The 19,521-nt window shown below is 34.0% G+C and overlaps 1 protein-coding gene across 4 annotated transcripts in view; it reads right to left on the bottom strand.

Moving 5' to 3' along the window:
• Nucleotides 1-6,376: 6,376 nt before the first annotated feature.
• The window catches only part of LOC106067343 (cyclin-dependent kinase-like 5), a 44,223-nt gene continuing 31,078 nt past the window's right edge, over nt 6,377-19,521 (bottom strand). For 3 of the 4 annotated variants that reach the window (XM_056038519.1, XM_056038518.1, XM_056038522.1), the window contains 9 exons: nt 18,021-18,953; nt 16,617-16,757; nt 16,041-16,122; nt 15,250-15,279; nt 12,933-13,062; nt 12,597-12,666; nt 11,127-11,390; nt 9,742-10,019; nt 6,377-9,096 (listed from right to left, as the gene is read on the bottom strand). In XM_056038519.1, coding sequence (XP_055894494.1) covers nt 9,765-10,019; nt 11,127-11,390; nt 12,597-12,666; nt 12,933-13,062; nt 15,250-15,279; nt 16,041-16,122; nt 16,617-16,757; nt 18,021-18,953 — 1,905 coding nt within the window. In that variant the 3' untranslated portion in view covers nt 6,377-9,096; nt 9,742-9,764. The remainder of the gene's footprint in view (nt 9,097-9,741; nt 10,020-11,126; nt 11,391-12,596; nt 12,667-12,932; nt 13,063-15,249; nt 15,280-16,040; nt 16,123-16,616; nt 16,758-18,020; nt 18,954-19,521) is intronic. The other variant, XM_056038520.1, reaches the window with a different exon arrangement.

The raw sequence follows: 19,521 nt of genomic DNA, 5'->3' as shown, positions 1-19,521 counted from the left end.
TTTAAGTGTTTATTGTGATTGCGTAATAGAAAGGCCTAAAGTTAATAGAAGAATAAGTATGTGTGTGTGTGTGAAAATGTATGCTATGCTAATAAAAGGTACTTTTGATAGGTTCATAAAATTGGCTGTAGTGTACATAAGTCAATCATGCTAATGTAATTGAACAAATATTTAGCATCTTTAAAAAAAAAAAAGAGTAATGACCCAGTGTGACCCATGACAACCGAACCAGGACTCGATGTAGCCCTCGATCTAAGTGACTTACGACATAATAGAGCCATGACCTAAGAGTTTTGACCCAAGTTACCCATGATGACTAAGCTATTCATGATGGAAGTAACCTAGGATCTATGTGGCCCACAACTTGATAAGCTTCAATACCATTTGGGCTTCTAAAGACATTAACCTTATACATTTTTAAAAAGGAAAAAGGAAAACTAAGAAGGTTGAAATCGTAGGCGATAGTACATAATTGTAGAACCACTGTCACTGAACCTGAGATCGATGTGAACATCATCAAATACTACTCGAAACAAAGTTTGTAAAAACAAGAACAAAAACAAAATATATGGCTTCCTTCAGACATCATCTCCTAGAAATGTGCATCACCCATGGATCATCTCCTAGAAATGTGCATCACCCATGGATCATCTCCTAGAAATGTTCATCACCTATGGATCATCTCCTAGAAATGTGCATTACCCATGGATCATCTCCTATGGATCATCTAGAAATGTGCATTACCCATGGATCATCTCCTAGAAATGTTCATCACCTATGGATCATCTCCTAGAAATGTGCATTACCCATGGATCATCTCCTATGGATCATCTAGAAATGTGCATTACCCATGGATCATCTCCTAGAAATGTTCATCACCTATGGATCATCTCCTAGAAATGTGCATTACCCATGGATCATCTCCTAGAAATGTGCATTACCCATGGATCATCTCCTATGGATCATCTCCTAGAAATGTGCATTACCCATGGATCATCTCCTAGAAATGTGCATTACCCATGGATCATCTCCTAGAAATGTGCATTACCCATGGATCATCTCCTAGAAATGTTCATCTCCTATGGATCATCTCCTAGAAATGTGCATCACCTATGGATCAACTGCTAGAAATGTGCATCACCTATGGATCATCTGCTAGAAATGTGCATCACCTATGGATCATCTGCTAGAAATGTGCATCACCTATGGATCAACTGCTAGAAATGTGCATCACCTATGGATAAACTGCTAGAAATGTGCATTACCCATGGATCAACTGCTAGAAATGTGCATCACCTATGGATCAACTGCTAGAAATATGCATTACCTATGGATCATCTCCTAGAAATGTGCATTACCCATGGATCAACTGCTAGAAATATGCATTACCTATGGATCATCTCTTAGAAATGTGCATCACCTATGGATCATCTCCTAGAAATGTGCATCTCCTATGGATCATCTCATAGAAATGTGCATCACCTATGGATCATCTCCTAGAAATGTGCATCACCTATAGATCAACTGCTAGAAATATGCATTACCTATGGATCATCTCCTAGAAATGTGCATCACCTATGGATCATCTCCTAGAAATGTGCATCTCCTATGGATCATCTCCTAGAAATGTGCATTAGCCATGGATCATCTCCTAGAAATGTGCATTAGCCATGGATCATCTCCTAGAAATGTGCATCACCCATGGATCATCTCCTAGAAATGTGCATTTCCTATGGATCATCTTCTAGAAATGTGCATCACCCATGGATCATCTCCTAGAAATGTGCATCACCCATGGATCATCTCCTAGAAATGTGCATCACCCATGGATCATCTCCTAGAAATGTGCATCTCCTATGGATCATCTCCTAGAAATGTGCATCACCCATGGATCATCTCCTAGAAATGGGCATTACCCATGGATCATCTCCTAGAAATGTGCATCACCCATGGATCATCTCCTAGAAATGTGCATCACCCATGGATCATCTCCTAGAAATGTGCATTACTTATGGATCATCTCCTAGAAATGTTCATCACCTATGGATCATCTCCTAGAAATGTGCATCACCTATGGATCATCTCCTAGAAATGTGCATTACTTATGGATCATCTCCTAGAAATGTTCATCACCTATGGATCATCTCCTAGAAATGTGCATCACCTATGGATCATCTCCTAGAAATGTGCATTACTTATGGATCATCTCCTAGAAATGTTCATCACCTATGGATCATCTCCTAGAAATGTTCATCACCTATGGATCATCTCCTAGAAATGTTCATCACCTATGGATCATCTCCTAGAAATGTTCATCACCTATGGATCATCTCCTAGAAATGTTCATCACCTATGGATCATCTCCTAGAAATGTTCATCACCTATGGATCATCTCCTAGAAATGTTCATCACCTATGGATCATCTCCTAGAAATGTTCATCACCTATGGATCATCTCCTAGAAATGTTCATCACCTATGGATCATCTCCTAGAAATGTTCATCACCTATGGATCATCTCCTAGAAATGTTCATCACCTATGGATCATCTCCTAGAAATGTTCATCACCTATGGATCATCTCCTAGAAATGTTCATCACCTATGGATCATCTCCTAGAAATGTTCATCACCTATGGATCATCTCCTAGAAATGTTCATCACCTATGGATCATCTCCTAGAAATGTTCATCACCTATGGATCATCTCCTAGAAATGTTCATCACCTATGGATCATCTCCTAGAAATGTTCATCACCTATGGATCATCTCCTAGAAATGTGCATTACTTATGGATCATCTCCTAGAAATGTTGATCACCTATGGATCATCTCCTAGAAATGTGCATCACCTATGGATCATCTCCTAGAAATGTGCATTACTTATGGATCATCTCCTAGAAATGTTCATCACCTATGGATCATCTCCTAGAAATGTTCATCACCTATGGATCATCTCCTAGAAATGTTCATCACCTATGGATCATCTCCTAGAAGTGTTCATCACCTATGGATCATCTCCTAGAAATGTTCATCACCTATGGATCATCTCCTAGAAATGTGCATGACCCATGGATCATCTCCTAGAAATGTGCATCACCCATGGATCGTCTCCTAGAAATGTGCATGACCCATGGATCATCTCCTAGAAATGTGCATCACCCATGGATCATCTCCTAGAAATGTGCATCTCCTATGGATCATCTCCTAGAAATGTGCATCACCCATGGATCATCTCCTAGAAATGTGCATCACCCATGGATCATCTCCTAGAAATGTGCATCACCCATGGATCATCTCCTAGAAATGTGCATCACCCATGGATCATCTCCTAGAAATGTGCATCACCCATGGATCATCTCCTAGAAATGTGCATCACCCATGGATCATCTCCTAGAAATGTTCATCACCCATGGATCATCTCCTAGAAATGTGCATTACTTATGGATCATCTCCTAGAAATGTTCATCACCTATGGATCATCTCCTAGAAATGTGCATCACCTATGGATCATCTCCTAGAAATGTGCATTACTTATGGATCATCTCCTAGAAATGTTGATCACCTATGGATCATCTCCTAGAAATGTGCATCACCTATGGATCATCTCCTAGAAATGTGCATTACTTATGGATCATCTCCTAGAAATGTTCATCACCTATGGATCATCTCCTAGAAATGTTCATCACCTATGGATCATCTCCTAGAAATGTTCATCACCTATGGATCATCTCCTAGAAGTGTTCATCACCTATGGATCATCTCCTAGAAATGTTCATCACCTATGGATCATCTCCTAGAAATGTTCATCACCTATGGATCATCTCCTAGAAATGTTCATCACCTATGGATCATCTCCTAGAAATGTTCATCACCTATGGATCATCTCCTAGAAATGTCCATCACCTATGGATCATCTCATAGAAATGTGCATCTCCTATGGATCATCTCCTAGAAATGTTCATCACCTATGGATCATCTCCTAGAAATGTTCATCACCTATGGATCATCTCCTAGAAATGTTCATCACCTATGGATCATCTCATAGAAATGTGCATCTCCTATGGATCATCTCCTAGAAATGTTCATCACCTATGGATCATCTCATAGAAATGTGCATTACTTATGGATCATCTCCTAGAAATGTGCATCTCCTATGGATCATCTCCTAGAAATGTTCATCACCTATGGATCATCTCCTAGAAATGTTCATCACTTATGGATCATCTCATAGAAATGTGCATTACTTATGGATCATCTCCTAGAAATGTGCATCTCCTATGGATCATCTCCTAGAAATGTTCATCACCTATGGATCATCTCCTAGAAATGTTCATCACTTATGGATCATCTCATAGAAATGTGCATTACTTATGGATCATCTCATAGAAATGTGCATCTCCTATGGATCATCTCATAGAAATGTGCATTACTTATGGATCATCTCCTAGAAATGTGCATTAGCCATGGTCGAAACGTTCTCGCCCACAAGGCAGCCCCACCCCTCTCCACGCAGTTAATGTTCCAATGGTATGGTAAGTGCCGATACAGTCGCAAGCTCTGTCAAGGTGTATCACTGCTACAAAATGCCAAAGGATCGACTGCTCCTGATTTTTCCTCGCGAAGCATTTTTCATGTTTGGGTATAGCTGCAAGGCAGCGGAGATTTTAAGTTTTCCTTCTCCTAGGTGGGTAGCCAGTCAAGGCTTATAAGCCCCTCATGCCCGGTTTTCAGAGGCTATGACGCATGCCATTGGAAGCATTTTATATCCATGACCACTTCCAGAAATAAACTCTTATCAAAACAAAGAAATAAAATAGGATGTAGAAATGAAAGGGTTAATTAAGACAAAATACTAATTGATAGAGACTATCTAAATATGAAATTCACATTCAATATTTAAACTATCAGTAGAAGATAAGTTGTATACCTGAAGTGAAGAAGTTGCAGGGAACATCTCTTGTATTTTCTTCATTAATCCAGTACAATTTAGCAAACTTCCATTATGCTCCCATTTTAAAAAGGACAGTTGAATATATTAAAAAACAAAAATGACTAAAGAACATACATGCCCTCTATAAAGACATTGCCTGCCAGAACAAAAATGAAGAGGAAACAGTATTTTAACAGGGGAACTATTTCTTACTGCTAAGCATTATAGCTGTATAGAATTTTGCAGACAGAAAATCCCTAAGACTAACCAGAACATTTTTTTTGTTGCTCATGCTGCTTCTGGTGAATTGTTTGGAACCTTGGGAAGCAGAGCCTCCAAAAGCATTGAATCAATCTTCCACACAGAGTCTAAACAAGCATTGAATCAATCTTCCACCCAGAGCCTCCACAAGCATTGAATCAATCTTCCACCCAGAGCCTCCATAAGCATTGAATCAATCTTAAACACAGAGTCTAAACAAGTATTGAATCAATCTTCCACCCAGAGTCTAAACAAGTATTGAATCAATCTTCCACACAGAGCCTCCACAAGCATTGAATCAATCTTCCACCCAGAGTCTAAACAAGTATTGAATCAATCTTCCACCAAGAGTCTAAACAGCATTGAATCTTATCTTCCACACAGCCTAAACAAGTATTGAATCAATCTTCCACCTAAAGCCTAGACAAGTATTGAATCAATCTTCCACCCAGAGTCTAAACAAGTATTGAATCAATCTTCCACACAGAGCCTCCACAAGCATTGAATCAATCTTCCACCCAGAGTCTAAACAAGTATTGAATCAATCTTCCACCAAGAGTCTAAACAGCATTGAATCTTATCTTCCACACAGCCTAAACAAGTATTGAATCAATCTTCCACCTAAAGCCTAGACAAGTATTGAATCAATCTTCCACCCAGAGTCTAAACAAGTATTGAATCAATCTTCCACACAGAGCCTCCACAAGCATTGAATCAATCTTCCACCCAGAGTCTAAACAAGTATTGAATCAATCTTCCACCAAGAGTCTAAACAGCATTGAATCTTATCTTCCACACAGCCTAAACAAGTATTGAATCAATCTTCCACCTAAAGCCTAGACAAGTATTGAATCAATCTTCCACCAAGAGTCTAAACAAGTATTGAATAAATCTTCCACTTAAAGCCTCCACAAGCATTGAATCAATCTTCCACCCAGAGTCTAAACAAGCATTGAATCAATCTTCCACCTAAAGCCTCCACAAGCTATATACCTCACTCCCTCAAAAGCCTAAGGAAATCATATTGCACTCTTTATTAATAATTTCTTTATTACAACAAAATCAATTAAGTCAATAAAATAACTAAAATTTTTTTTCATCTTTACAAGGAATAATAGTTGTTTAAAACAAAACACATAACAAAACAAATATGAAGAATAAAAAAAAAAAGAAAGAGTAATCACTACATTTCGTTATTAATTGTTTTTGTTTATTATCACAATTCATGTCACATTCTGGAATGTGTGGTTACATATACAATTCATTAATGTTTATATAGTTTCATATTAAAATAATTTCAAAAATTCTTTACATTCAGTAATTGATTGTCAATCAGACATGGCACAATAGACATTGATTACTATGCATACATAATGTATATATATTTAAATATTTGTGTTCAATACATTGAGATTCACATCTTTTTTTTTTTTCTTAAACGTAAGACAATTATAAAACATTTTGGTTTTCAGAATCAAGGACTAATACTTTTGTAACCTATATATAATCTATCCTTTAAAGAACAAAGAATTATGCTTGAATATGTAAAAGTAAGATTTCTGTGTTTTTTTTTTTTAGAGGAAGTGGAACAAAATAAGATAATATTTATTTAAAAAAAAAAGAATTTAATATGAAAAGGGGGTTGCAGAATGATAATTATTTCAGTTTATGTTTATAAAATAAACAGTGGCTCGACATGATTCAGGTGCATGGTGTCCAGGATTGACTTCTGAACTGAGGGATTTTGAACTTCATGATTTTTCAGGACACCCCTGAGTCCACCCAACTCTAATGGGTACCTGACATACATTGGGGAATTGTTATGCAGACTACATCTAACCCCATTAACCTCAGCCATAGAAACAGATGTGCTTTACATCATCAGCCCCCATAGATTGCAGGGTTGAGAAGGGTAACACTACCCTCTACCCCAAATGATTAAATTTTTTGATTGATAACCAAGTGAATAGACTTTATCTAAAAGTATCATCCTAATAAAGTCAGAAAGATCCAGCTTGATAGTTTGTTGTATACAAACATTGAGTTCAATATCTCAATACAGTTTTGGAATAAATACAAAAATTAAGTAAAGATGCTTCACTAAACATCATAGGGGATACTTCAAACTGTCAACAGTTACATTTCAAGATTTGTATTGTCAACTTTTTAAAACTGTTTCTGAACAAAAGTTATTGTGAATTGTCAAAAGATGTTGAAATAGTTCCTTAAATACTGACTAGTAGTTATCTCAAGTGCACTATACACACATCATGTCAATTACAATTCAAGGCAAGTAGGATTTACCATCAATTGAACCTATCATGCCAAACTATTTGGTGGAGCCCATTTTAAGGCAAGATAAGAAGTGAAGTATTTTCATAAGAATTATTTAAAAAAACACTTTGAGGAGGTATGTGAGTCAACTGAAGAAGTAGTACAACCTGTCAATGAACCAACACATGAAATCTTCTTAGCCTTTCGATAAATAAACATGAGATGGTAATGGCATCAGATTATACTGGTCACCAAGTGTTTTAGCACTGATTTGACAAACCATTCTGCACTATTGTAATACTTAAGTTGAGCTGTCAGTGTAACGATTCCTGACTTTGAACAAAAAAAGTCCTTAGCCTAACTCTAAAATTGTAAAACTATCAAATCTGATTTATTTGCAGGCATTCAGTTGTGCAATGTTTTGAAAGGATTAGAAATCTTCTTCAAGTCAAGACTGTTCATCATTGTTTTGGATGCTCTTTTAGAACTGAAGATGATTACACCCTAGTCAAAACCTTCTGCAGGGCAGCAGGGGATTACGGGAGCAGGGCTAGAACCAGGGACTACTGAGATACATGACCAGGCAGCCACCACTATTTCTGATGTCAAAGCTACCTCTATTTTTGCTCACATTTGAGTTTTTAGGCTGTGACTAGTTTAGTCTGAGAGTAACATTTAAAAAAAAACTATGCTTCATTATTGTTTCATATACACTGTTATGTAATATATTTACAATGGATTCTTTATTTTATATGGATAAAACATGTCTAACTTCAAAGAACAATAATAAAACCTCACACATTAGAAAAACATGAGCTGATATCAATTTCAAGCAGCTATTAATGTGTAACTGCAGAAAATCATGTGCAGTCTTTGTAAAACCATGGCTTGAAACTATTAGAGGCATCTATTCAAAGACACTTGAAAACAATTTATTTCATATTTTAATAAACATTCACCAAATATGCAATGCTTTACAGATTGCATTTATTCTGAATTATACAATAGATGCATACATTGTCCTCTGAGATAGAAGGAGCCATAGAGTAATTAGAAAAAGGAAAATAATTGTAATATAGAAATATAATAAGTTGGATTTTTGGAGTACAAAGATTTTGATATTAAATTTTATAAATGAAATTTTTGATACAATGATGTAGCCATTTAATGTAGCCATAATTTTTAACATTATCTCAACATATACATTTAATTTTTAGAGTTGCATGTTTATTATATTTACACTGAATCATAAACTTCCATACAAAGAGGCATATATAAGATAGTATTTTAACTCCTTTTTAAAAAAAGTTGTTACACATATCAGCATTTTTCTTAAAACTTTTTAGCTGTTAAATTACTAATTACTTTTACTAAATGACAAAGGTATTGTTGGAGTTATAATTCTTATGTATTTTGTAGCTTCAAAATTAAAATTACAAAACAGTATCAAAGAAGTTAACTGTTGTTAGGTTTTAAAGAGAGATTTAAAAAATAAAAATTCATGATTGGGGTAATGTGGCACCATCAACATAGGAAATGAAACCATCTTAAAGGAAGATCTATCTAGACACATTTGTTTACAACAGATACACAGCTGCCCTAGAAGTGAACAATGCCTCCTTGAATCAAGTTCTCTGAAATAAAAATGAGACTATAGGCCTATTATTTATTTAGGGTGATTCATAAGTTATTTTCAGGTTGTGAATTTATTTTAAGCATATAATAGTTACCAAATTAAAAAAAAAAAAGAAAAACAATTTGTTTTAAAAATACTGATCAGTAAAAATTAAAATAAAAAAAATAGCCTGTATTTGATTAAAAGCTATTGTCAATGCATTTTCTTTTACAGAAGTGTGTATGGTAACTGAACATAAAAACATACAAAGTTATTGCTTGAGTATCTTAAAACAGGTCTGCAAACTGTAAGCTACTTCCTCTTTCAAGTTATAAAATGATTAATCCTGACAAAAGAAGAATAAGGAGAGATGGCCCAATAAATCATGTGTGCTGCCCCATTGACCAAATAGATTCAGGTCTAAGAAGGTCTATAAAGTGATCTGTCAGTAAATATATGATTAAACAACATTTCTGATCAGCACTCCTCTACTTAAGAGGAATTATTTCAAGTGCATAAAGAATATAACTGCAAACAATGACAGTTGTGATAAATCCTAATAAATAAATTCTTGCTTTAATTGGTTTATATGATGACTGATGGATTGAGTAGCTAAATTTGTTTCTTAGGGACTCCAAATGTCTAATTTATCTATATAACAAACCTGCTTTAGTTATCTCACAAGTGTCAGAGTTGCTTTCCCTGTTTTGTCAGCCTTCTTGAGTTATATCCATCCAAGTTCACTGCACTGGGGTCATCAGCAACATGGATCAATCCCTGGCGGGACTTAGACCCCAAGGCTCTTACATCATCAGGTGATGTACTGGTGCCAGTTTTTGATTCAAATGCCCTGCCAAGTGATTTAGAGTTTGGAGAAACATCATACTGCTGAGGTGGATTCAATGAGCTTTGTCCTTTGCTGAGAGGCTGTAGTCTACCCACCTAGAATGGAAAATACTTTTATGAATCTTTTAATTGACATTTAAATAAAAAAGACCAAAGCAACAAAAAAAAGAAAAAAAAATTCAGGAGAAGCTAACAGGGGAGGGCACTTTCTTAAAATTGAGAAAAATTTCTTTGTAATAAATGTGTAATACTCCACATAAATACAATTCTAGGTCTTCACTTGTAGACCCTTTAGACTCTGACCCAGAACCAAGCATTGTCCTGCGTTCTTAACTTCAAATATTCATCCTCTTTTCTCATTGCAACATCAGGAGGTAAGCCACAGCATTTATGAGGATCAGATAAATGTGTAGTGCTGCAGCTGTGTTGAAAATGTAACATCAGCTCTTGAAAAAGTAATGAACAGGTTAAAAAAAACAACAAGGGAGTTAATTTCACAAAAAGTTCCTTTCACCATAAACTCATATTGTTTTTATTCTCTCCCCCTCAAAATAGTATTTCTTTAATTCTATAAGTCCTTTATATGATTCTAGGTCTGTCAAATATTATCAACCTATGTAAATAATAAAACAGTTTTTGTTTTTCTTACTTAAGATAACAATATTAAGATAATTCAAATGTTATTTGACAACATATCCAGAAGCTTTGTTCTGTCTTCTACCTGTCATCCACCATGTACACACAGCTTTCGTTTCTTCATTACATGCATTGTCCATCATTAAAATATCTTTATATTTTCAACAGATACCACTACTAAATAAACAACCGTCTATGGTCAGTAGACACTAGCACCACGCCCAAAGGAGAACCGAAAGCAGAATAAAAAAATTAAATGTTTAAAAGTAGGCTTACAATTCAAACTCTAAAAGAGATTATTAGATTAGAGTCTTTTTCTCTTATGTACTTAAATCCAATCACTACAATAATTATGGTAGATCACTAATGCAGTAGGATGTGATAAGAAGTTACCTGCCCATTATTTCAAACTTTCATATAAAATAAGCTCTTCATGTCTCATTCAGAACAAGAAGATAATTTTAAGAAAGTATTTTTTTTAAAATTGAAAACAGGACGTGGAGAGCTCTTTTTAAAAATGTTATTCCACTATTTTTTTTTTGTTGTCTCATTATTTCTACTGCTTACTCTGTCATTTGGTGTGTTTGTCACTGCTGCTGCTCGTCTCAAGTTCAAGGACTGTTTAAATGACCTCCGCTGCTCAGTTCCTCTGCTCAGGCTGCTTTCCTGATAATGGACAGGTGTTGCAGCCAGCATGCGTGCTGGGTCACGTGGACTGCATGGATCATTGGTAGAGTTCATATCATCAGCTGGCTCATAGCGAGATAGACGGGACATGTTCCTAAGGTTTACTGACGGTGACAGCCTGCCATCTTCATACGGGTCAATAATCTGGTAGACGAAGCAATAAATTGTCAATATTTAAAACCAGAGAAAAACATTTCAATTCATAATCATGACATTAAGATCCTCATTGAGTGATATTGATTTGAGACCATGGCCATGATTTTAAACCCTGCCTGTTTTCACGTCCTGCCATCCTGCAACAAGTTTGAGCTAGCTCATAATATCTTCATTTCAGAAGGAACAGCCAAAACTTATTTTAAAAAACTTTAAACAAAACAAAGTGAAAGATTGTATAATTGGTTTTAAGTTATGCATTAAACAACTTGAAATATTAAATTTGAGCACTTAAATTACAAAATTTACTAGGGGTATTCTCAAAATTGATTTTGTTAAAATGATTTCTGCCTTGTTTGTGTGGTATGGTGCTGAACTATTGCTTGGTCGTTTAAATGGTCGTGGGCTTATACCCTGCCCACTGCCATCCCCTGTCGTCCTGTAGGACAAAGATTATCTTAAACTCTGAAGGAACATTGGGAACAATATTTATGTTTCTTTACACAAATAAAATCAAAACAACAAGATTCCTATCTGTCCAGTGTGAAACTATGAAGCCCTAAATCTTAACATAAGTGATTAGTTGTATTAAGAGTGTGATGGGTAGACTTAGTTTTCCCCTTAGATATAAGTTTGTTCCTTGGATCACTGGTCATTTCTACTGGATCACTGGTCACTTCTACTGGATCACTGGTCACTTCTACTGGATCACTGGTCACTTCTACTTCAATGATTTATATTGAGAGCAAGTAGATTTGTCTACCAACAGTCACCTCTTTAAAGAATAAAAGTACAATATTTTTTATTTATTTAGATTGCAAAGTATTATTGAGTACAATACAATGAGGCATTTCTCCCTGGATCAAAAGTCACAATCATAAACATTTCAAGAGACTGACCAGAATAGTCCATGTCTTTTTCAACTTCATTTCCTTCCAATTGCATTTATCTGCATGCTCCCTGTATGGTATCTTGCCATTTATCCAGGCCCATAAAGAATGCTTTTTGAGTCTCAACCATACAAGAACATAATACACTATACAGTTTGAGGACCTCTTTTTGACAGAAAGACCCCCAACATGTTCTATATTAAAAGGTGTCCAGTAAATGCAGGTGTTTAATATATGCAGGTGTTTAATATATACAGGTATTTAGTATTCACAATTTGAACAAGTCCAGCAAAGTCCATGATGTTACCTGTGTGAACTTTTTCTTTTTCTTCCTAGCAAGATTATAAACATTACTGTGGGCCCCGTCTAACATCCGCCTGAAAAATATAAACATTTCTCTTGAATTACTATTCAAGTTAATTTATATTATCAATTATGAAGCTACAAGATATTTCTATCTAAAAATGTCATAAAAAAGCATTTGATATTCAGTGTTTTAATCATGTGTGTAACAATCTATATTAATGTGAATACAATTTCAAGATAATTATGAGTTTATGACTAGATGTTTGAATCCGGAAACAATCTGTCACTAAAATATATGAAACTGTAAAGATATTCAGTGAAAAAACAAACAACATACCAAGAGGCTAAAGGCACCACAGAAGGAGATTCAGTTCTTAAATTGTATGGAGGATACCTGCCAAATTGCCTGCTGGTGTGTGTCTGCAGAAAGCGATTGTCTCTGTATTCTCTTTGAGCTGGGGCGTAATCTGATAACAGCAGAGAAACAAATTGGTCATTGATTTACATAGTGTAAAAAAAAGGTGATTTTTTTCTCTCATTTTAATTAATCATTCAAATCTTAATTAATAATATTACAAATCTTAATCTTAATGTTTTCATACAAAATGTACATGGTTGAAACGTTAATTTGTCTTAATGTTTCAACTATTGTACATGAGAACTTAAAAGTTTATTCTTTTAGTCTTTTAACAATTTCCTTTTTTCTATCAATCATTTTTCAGAAATAAAAAAAATTGATTAAAAATTCTTCTTTTACAATCAATGAAAAACAGAACCCCTAAAAAAATTTTTTTATTTGAAAAGAAAAATTCTAAATTTATTTACTCTTATGATTATTAGTAATGAACTTCAAATTTTTACCTAACACCTAATAAAACCATGATTTAGTTGCCAAACTTGTTTACTTTATTGATGTATTTCAAAACATAAATTTGAATTGTAAAATCAAAATGCAAAAATGTTCACCACAGAAACAACTAAATGATTTAAAATATAAGTCTGTGCTCATTCAATAAATAGAGAGATATAAAGGTTCTTATGTGTCAAAACTTGTAACAACTTGAAGTTTTTTTTCTAAGAAATGTTGGAAGAATAAATTGAAACAATTTTTCAGGTAGTTGATAAATAGATAAGATAAGATGATTTTATTGGTACAAACAAATAACTATTCAGTTTGACTATAATTGTCCACCTCAGCATTAATATAACAATAACAATATACATAATAATAAACAACACACGCATAACAGAACAACAGACAAAAACACACACCCAACCAACCAGAACTTGATAAATTGGGCTCCTAAATACTTCTTGGTGATGTAAAATGGTCTTGAAAAACCCTGAGAGACAATGGAATAAAAGAGTTATTAAGTCTCTCTGTTCTAGCCTTAGTGGAGAGGAGCTGACAACTTCAGTGTTCTAGCCTTAGTGGAGAAGAGCTGACCACTTCAATGAGTTCTGATGTAACTGGAGGGTTAGGGCAGCATTTTGTCTTTAAGGATTTTATACATTGTGAAAAAGTATCTTCCATGAAATAATTCTTGGTAGTAGAGAAAACTTAAGAAACGTTTTACTTTGGTCTTCAATCAGTTCATATGTTCAGTTCATATGTTCAGTTCAACTAATAGTGTACTCCTGTTTCACGGATCATTTCAGTAAATTCCATGTGGCTTAATGTTGCTGACTAACAAAAGAATGGATTCCTTAATTGTCTCTTTACAATGCAATTTGGTGGGATTCCAAACAAATATATTTAAACAGAATAAGTTGTTTACTACTGTCTTCTATCCCATTATACTTTCCCATTATGAAGTAGATCTTTACATTAGGATGAGAAAAAAAAATGGATACCATGTGGTGTTGATGTTCGTTTATTTGTAGCCCCAAACTGCTGGTAGACAACTAAACCGCTGTAGGCCTAATATATCTTAACTTATAAAACTTGAAATAACTTGAAAAACTTCTTTGTGAACAAAACTAAATATAACTTTTATTATAACTATAACTTTTATTATAATATAGATAGAATCAAGTTGATAATAAAATTAATGTACTAGACTTAAGTAATATTATTTTTTAACAAAATAGTAGTACAATAACACAACTTTACAGTCTCACATTCTAGAGTCATCTGTCCTAAAACTAACTAAAACCAAATGACGACAATGCCATTATCTTGAACCATTCATAAACAATCCCTAGCCTCTTCCCACTGTCACCATAGAAACACACAAACACACTCCATAACACATGGCCCTGTGATATGTGCTCTGGACTGTCGAATCGGTGGTCCCTGTTTGAACCATTCCTCTCACCATCTCCTGCTATCCTGGGGGAGGTTTGGAATATTCTGAAGGAACGCCCCAAACATAAAACAAATAAAGATGAATATTTGTCAACATGTCCTAAACTACAAATAGCTGACTATAAATAATATACCTTTGACAGTGTTAGTTCTATTCTAGTTTTCTATGTGCAAACTAAGTACATAAAATCGTGTAGCCAGATTATGACTAAACCTAAAAAATATTGAAAATTACTTCAAAACAAAAAAAAATAGTAAAACAGTATGAAACAAACAGTAAATTTTTTTTCTCATCCCACATCTATAAACATAAAGGCATGCTGATGAAAATCTACATAGCTATTACCTGGCCCATTAGTTGCGTCTGCTGAGTTATCTGTGAGTTTGTTAACAATGCCGGAACATTAGCAAATCAAGAAAAAATATTTAAGCACAATACTTTTTGTATTCAATATAACAGAATTTTTTAAACTGCTTAGAGAAAGAATTTCTGAAACTAAATTTTGGGAGAGGGGTCCCCTACTAATACTTTTCCATAAAAAAAAAGACTAAATGAGTATTCTTAACCTAAATTTGCATTCTAAATGTATTGTAAATATATATGCAAAACAAAAGCTGGAAAATTATTTTTTATTCTAAGTCTGTAAGTATTTTCTTTTTCATTACTTCTTAAAACCCTTCCAAACCCCAATGTGGGGTCTTACAGTGTCATTGGAGAGAAACAACCAAAAGTATATCTTTAAAAAAAATCTTGACTATATCAGGCTTCACATCTAGTTCTTTGAATACTTCCTGGCAGGATACAATTGAGTAACACAAGCTTTTTTTGGCTTAAAATCTAGTTATCAAAGCACCGAATTTGTTAGTAAATATTTTAGAAGTCAGATCTTGTTGGTGAACTAACTATCAGTAAACCATTTGCTGTGAGAACCATTTTGTGTGAGACACGTGTCAGTGTACTAGTTGTGAATGTATTACCTTGTCTACTGTTTGTCTGGTGAACCATTTTTTCTTAAAGTGTCTATGAACCAGTTATATGAACAACATTTGGCATAATACCAAATTATAAAAGTGAACTTCAATACTGGAAGAATAAGCTCATGGATCAGTACAGCATTATGTTCCATTTTCACATACCTATTTGCCTATTTCTTGATAGTCTTGATTGAACATAATAACTTTGATCCCAAGCCTTCTCTGTTCCTAAAGCACCTTGCAGCTGAAAATAGTTTCCAAATATATATGCACCCATGTGTTTGTATGTGACATAATCAATTTCTAGAAATGTATGTTCAAAATGAAACAAAAAACAACTTTCGTATTAATGACTACTTGAAGTTGAATCACACAGTTAGAAAAAAGAAAACAATGTGTATAGAGATTAGAAAATATTAATAATGTCATCAAGGGGAATAAATTATAGAGTGATATTTACTGCATGTTGATTGGATTCATATCTGAATTTCTATTATTTGATGTTTTTAAATCTAGTGCTACAAATACTTTTGTAAAGAAAACTTTAAGTTAACGATAATTGTTGAAATTTAATAACACCATCAGAGATACTTTCCAGATTTCTTATGCACTATTGTTTGTAAATTTTAGTATATCACATTAGGCTATAAGTTACATTTCAAAATATGTATCATCTATACATTTGATGAAAAATTTCAAATTAATTAGACAAGATAAGGATTATAAAAGTCTGAATACTCTCGCATCTGACAGCTTGTCCGTGATGGCCTGCACTGGATGGGCGTTGCTGTCTCTAATTTCTCTATCTTTCATTTTTGGCTTCAGTGTTGTGCCAGACTTGATTCTCTGAAGTTCATTTTGTGTTGTTGGGTTCAGGAACTGTAAGATAAATATTTTCCAACAGATAAGACTTGAAAACACAAGTTAGATTTCTACTAAAATGTTGATGAAATAAATAACTTTAGTTCAAAATTGTTTCATGTATTCTAAATGAATTTTTTAATTATGTTTTTGTTTAAAAAAAAAAGTAACTTAAGTTAAAGATTTATTGCAAAATCAGTGATGCCAACGTTTTGCTTTAGGTTGTCAGCTAACCAGCCAAATGATCTATAACTTTTAGTTTTTGCAACAAAAGAGAGATTAGATTTATACTTTGATGAAACCAAACATAAAGATTGTCTGGAAGAACTAATGACACAAGAATGTGGAATGTTATCCTCTTCTCCCAATTTTATACATGAGAGTTTGTAAAGATACCCTGAAGCATACATAAAGAAAGTAAGAAATTACTATGACAACCATGACCCATGACAACCGAACCATGACTGGATGTAGTCTACTATCTAAGTGACTTACGACATAATATAGCCATGACCTAAGAGTTTTGACCCAAGTTACCCATGATCACTAAGCTATTTAAACGTTTAAAAAATACAAATGAAAATAATGCATAAGATGCTACAATAGTTGCAAAAAATGCAAGTTAATTTGAAGTCCATATTGTGAAAAAAAATTAAGAAGGTTTGAATGCTGCTTTAAATATCTGAGATGATTAAATTTGAGTAGGGTGTGTGGAAAACCAGCTCTATCCACTCTGACTAATTTTCTTTTTCAATGAAAAAGTTCAATAACTACAGTTTCTCTTTTTTTTTTTGTAAGCTTACTTTAATGTGTGCTAAACAAAACAGTCATAATGACATTCCAATGTATTTTATCTCTATAGTAAACCAGTTTTGTAATATAAAATATGTATGTGTACTTGAACCACTTATTGCAACCAATTAAAGCTGATTAAAAACTCTACTGCATGGTTAGTGGACTAAGAATAGATATATGTATATGTGATAAGTCTTTATCTGCATATCATTAAAATTATTATTTAAAAGGCCACCAAGCTCAAATATAACATGAATTTAATTCAACTTGTGTATGGCAACTTTTGGGTGAACAGATGTAACAAAGTAACCATAGACACAATGTTAAATCACACCTTACAATGTCAAGCAAGATGTAATACAGTAACCATAGACACAATGTTAAATCACACCTTACAATGTCAAGCAAGATGTAAGGTATAAAAAAACAAAAAAAAAAAACAGACATATTTTGTAGATAGTTATGTTTTGAGATTAAATAACTTACTCTCTTTTTCTCTGTTGGACTGTTGCTCCCAGAAGTGATTTTACTTGATGAATATGAGGTGAAGGTTTTGTTATTTCCATTGCTCAGGAGACCATGGGCATCTACACTCATGGTGTATGTGCTGGTATGCTGGCCTACAATCTTTTGCTTAATATGACCTTCGGGAGATGAATTGTCTATGTCAATGTGCCCTGGGGTCCTAGGCTTGAAGGTGGCTGCATCTGGAGATTTATCACTAGTAAGATTTTTCCCCTTGAGAAATCTGGAGTCTTGATTCATCCAGTCCAGAGTTTCTGACTTTTCCTGAAAATCACCTGATTCATCATCATGTCCTTTGTCTATAGGTTTCTTCACTGACAAGGAGGTATTATTAGCTGCATTCTGAGAAAACTCAAGAATGTTACCAACTCTGAAGTCTGCAAAAGTAGTTAAATGCCGATTTTCTATATGAGTTCCACCGCCACTCGTTTTTTTGTGACTGTCATTAAATGCGATATAAGACTGATCATCATTGCTTCTGTCTTTTTCATGGAAGTCAAGATCAGATTTAGAAAAGCTGGTTTTGATTTCTGGCTTGGTTAATCTGTCATCGTCTTTCATTCGAATATGAACATTGTTTTGCTCCAATCGCAATAATTTGCTTGCTTTTTCAATGGCACTTTTCTTTCTGAGCTCTTTTGGTGGATCATTGCCAGAGAGAATGTTCTCAGATAGTTCCATTTTTTTTTCTTTAGTAGCAAAAAGCTTAGATGTATTGGAGGAATCATAATTAAATTTCATGTCATTTGCATCTTGGTTAGAGGATGAAATAAGATGGCTGTCAGTATTGTCTGCATTGACGTCTTTAGAATTTTCAGACACATCATTTATAGTTAAACTTTTGGCACTTTTCATTCCAGTTCTGGTACTGTTGGCAGTTGTTTGGTTTCTAACCTGCATTTCAAGAAATATAGAGAAGGATAAGCAGTTCTTTTATCAATGTTAATGTTTGCATAAAAATCTGTACAACTGTAATGTATAATTTATACCACAATTATTTTCCTGAATGTGCAGCCTTTTTGGAACAGACATTTAGGGGCTAAATGTTTTTAACACATTACATATGTCTTTAAAGACTATATCTATGCTTTGTATGTTCATTTATATTTGCACATATTTTTTTGTGAATAACATTAGTTATTTTTGTCCATTAGATTTGGAATTTATGTTTCTTGTGTATTTATTGCTATATTACTTAACATCATAATGTTGAGTGGGTTTTAATACTGTCCAAAAATGAACTATACTAAATATACAATAGAATATTGATAAATAAATGTTTGTTCTGAAAAACTTTGTCTTTTAAATTATCATCACAACTTCCTTGTGCCAAAACAGTTTGCACCAAAACAGTTTGCACCAAAATGGTTGTGCCAAAAGTCTTCTAAGATTAAAAGTTAAATAATAATCAGAAGATGAGTGCATGCCTAAACATCCTTATCAACAGCTGGAAATAGTGATC

Source organism: Biomphalaria glabrata, chromosome 8 (assembly GCF_947242115.1).
Source record: "Biomphalaria glabrata chromosome 8, xgBioGlab47.1, whole genome shotgun sequence".
Taxonomy (NCBI): domain Eukaryota; kingdom Metazoa; phylum Mollusca; class Gastropoda; family Planorbidae; genus Biomphalaria; species Biomphalaria glabrata.
This window is presented reverse-complemented; position numbering and strand designations above follow the sequence as displayed.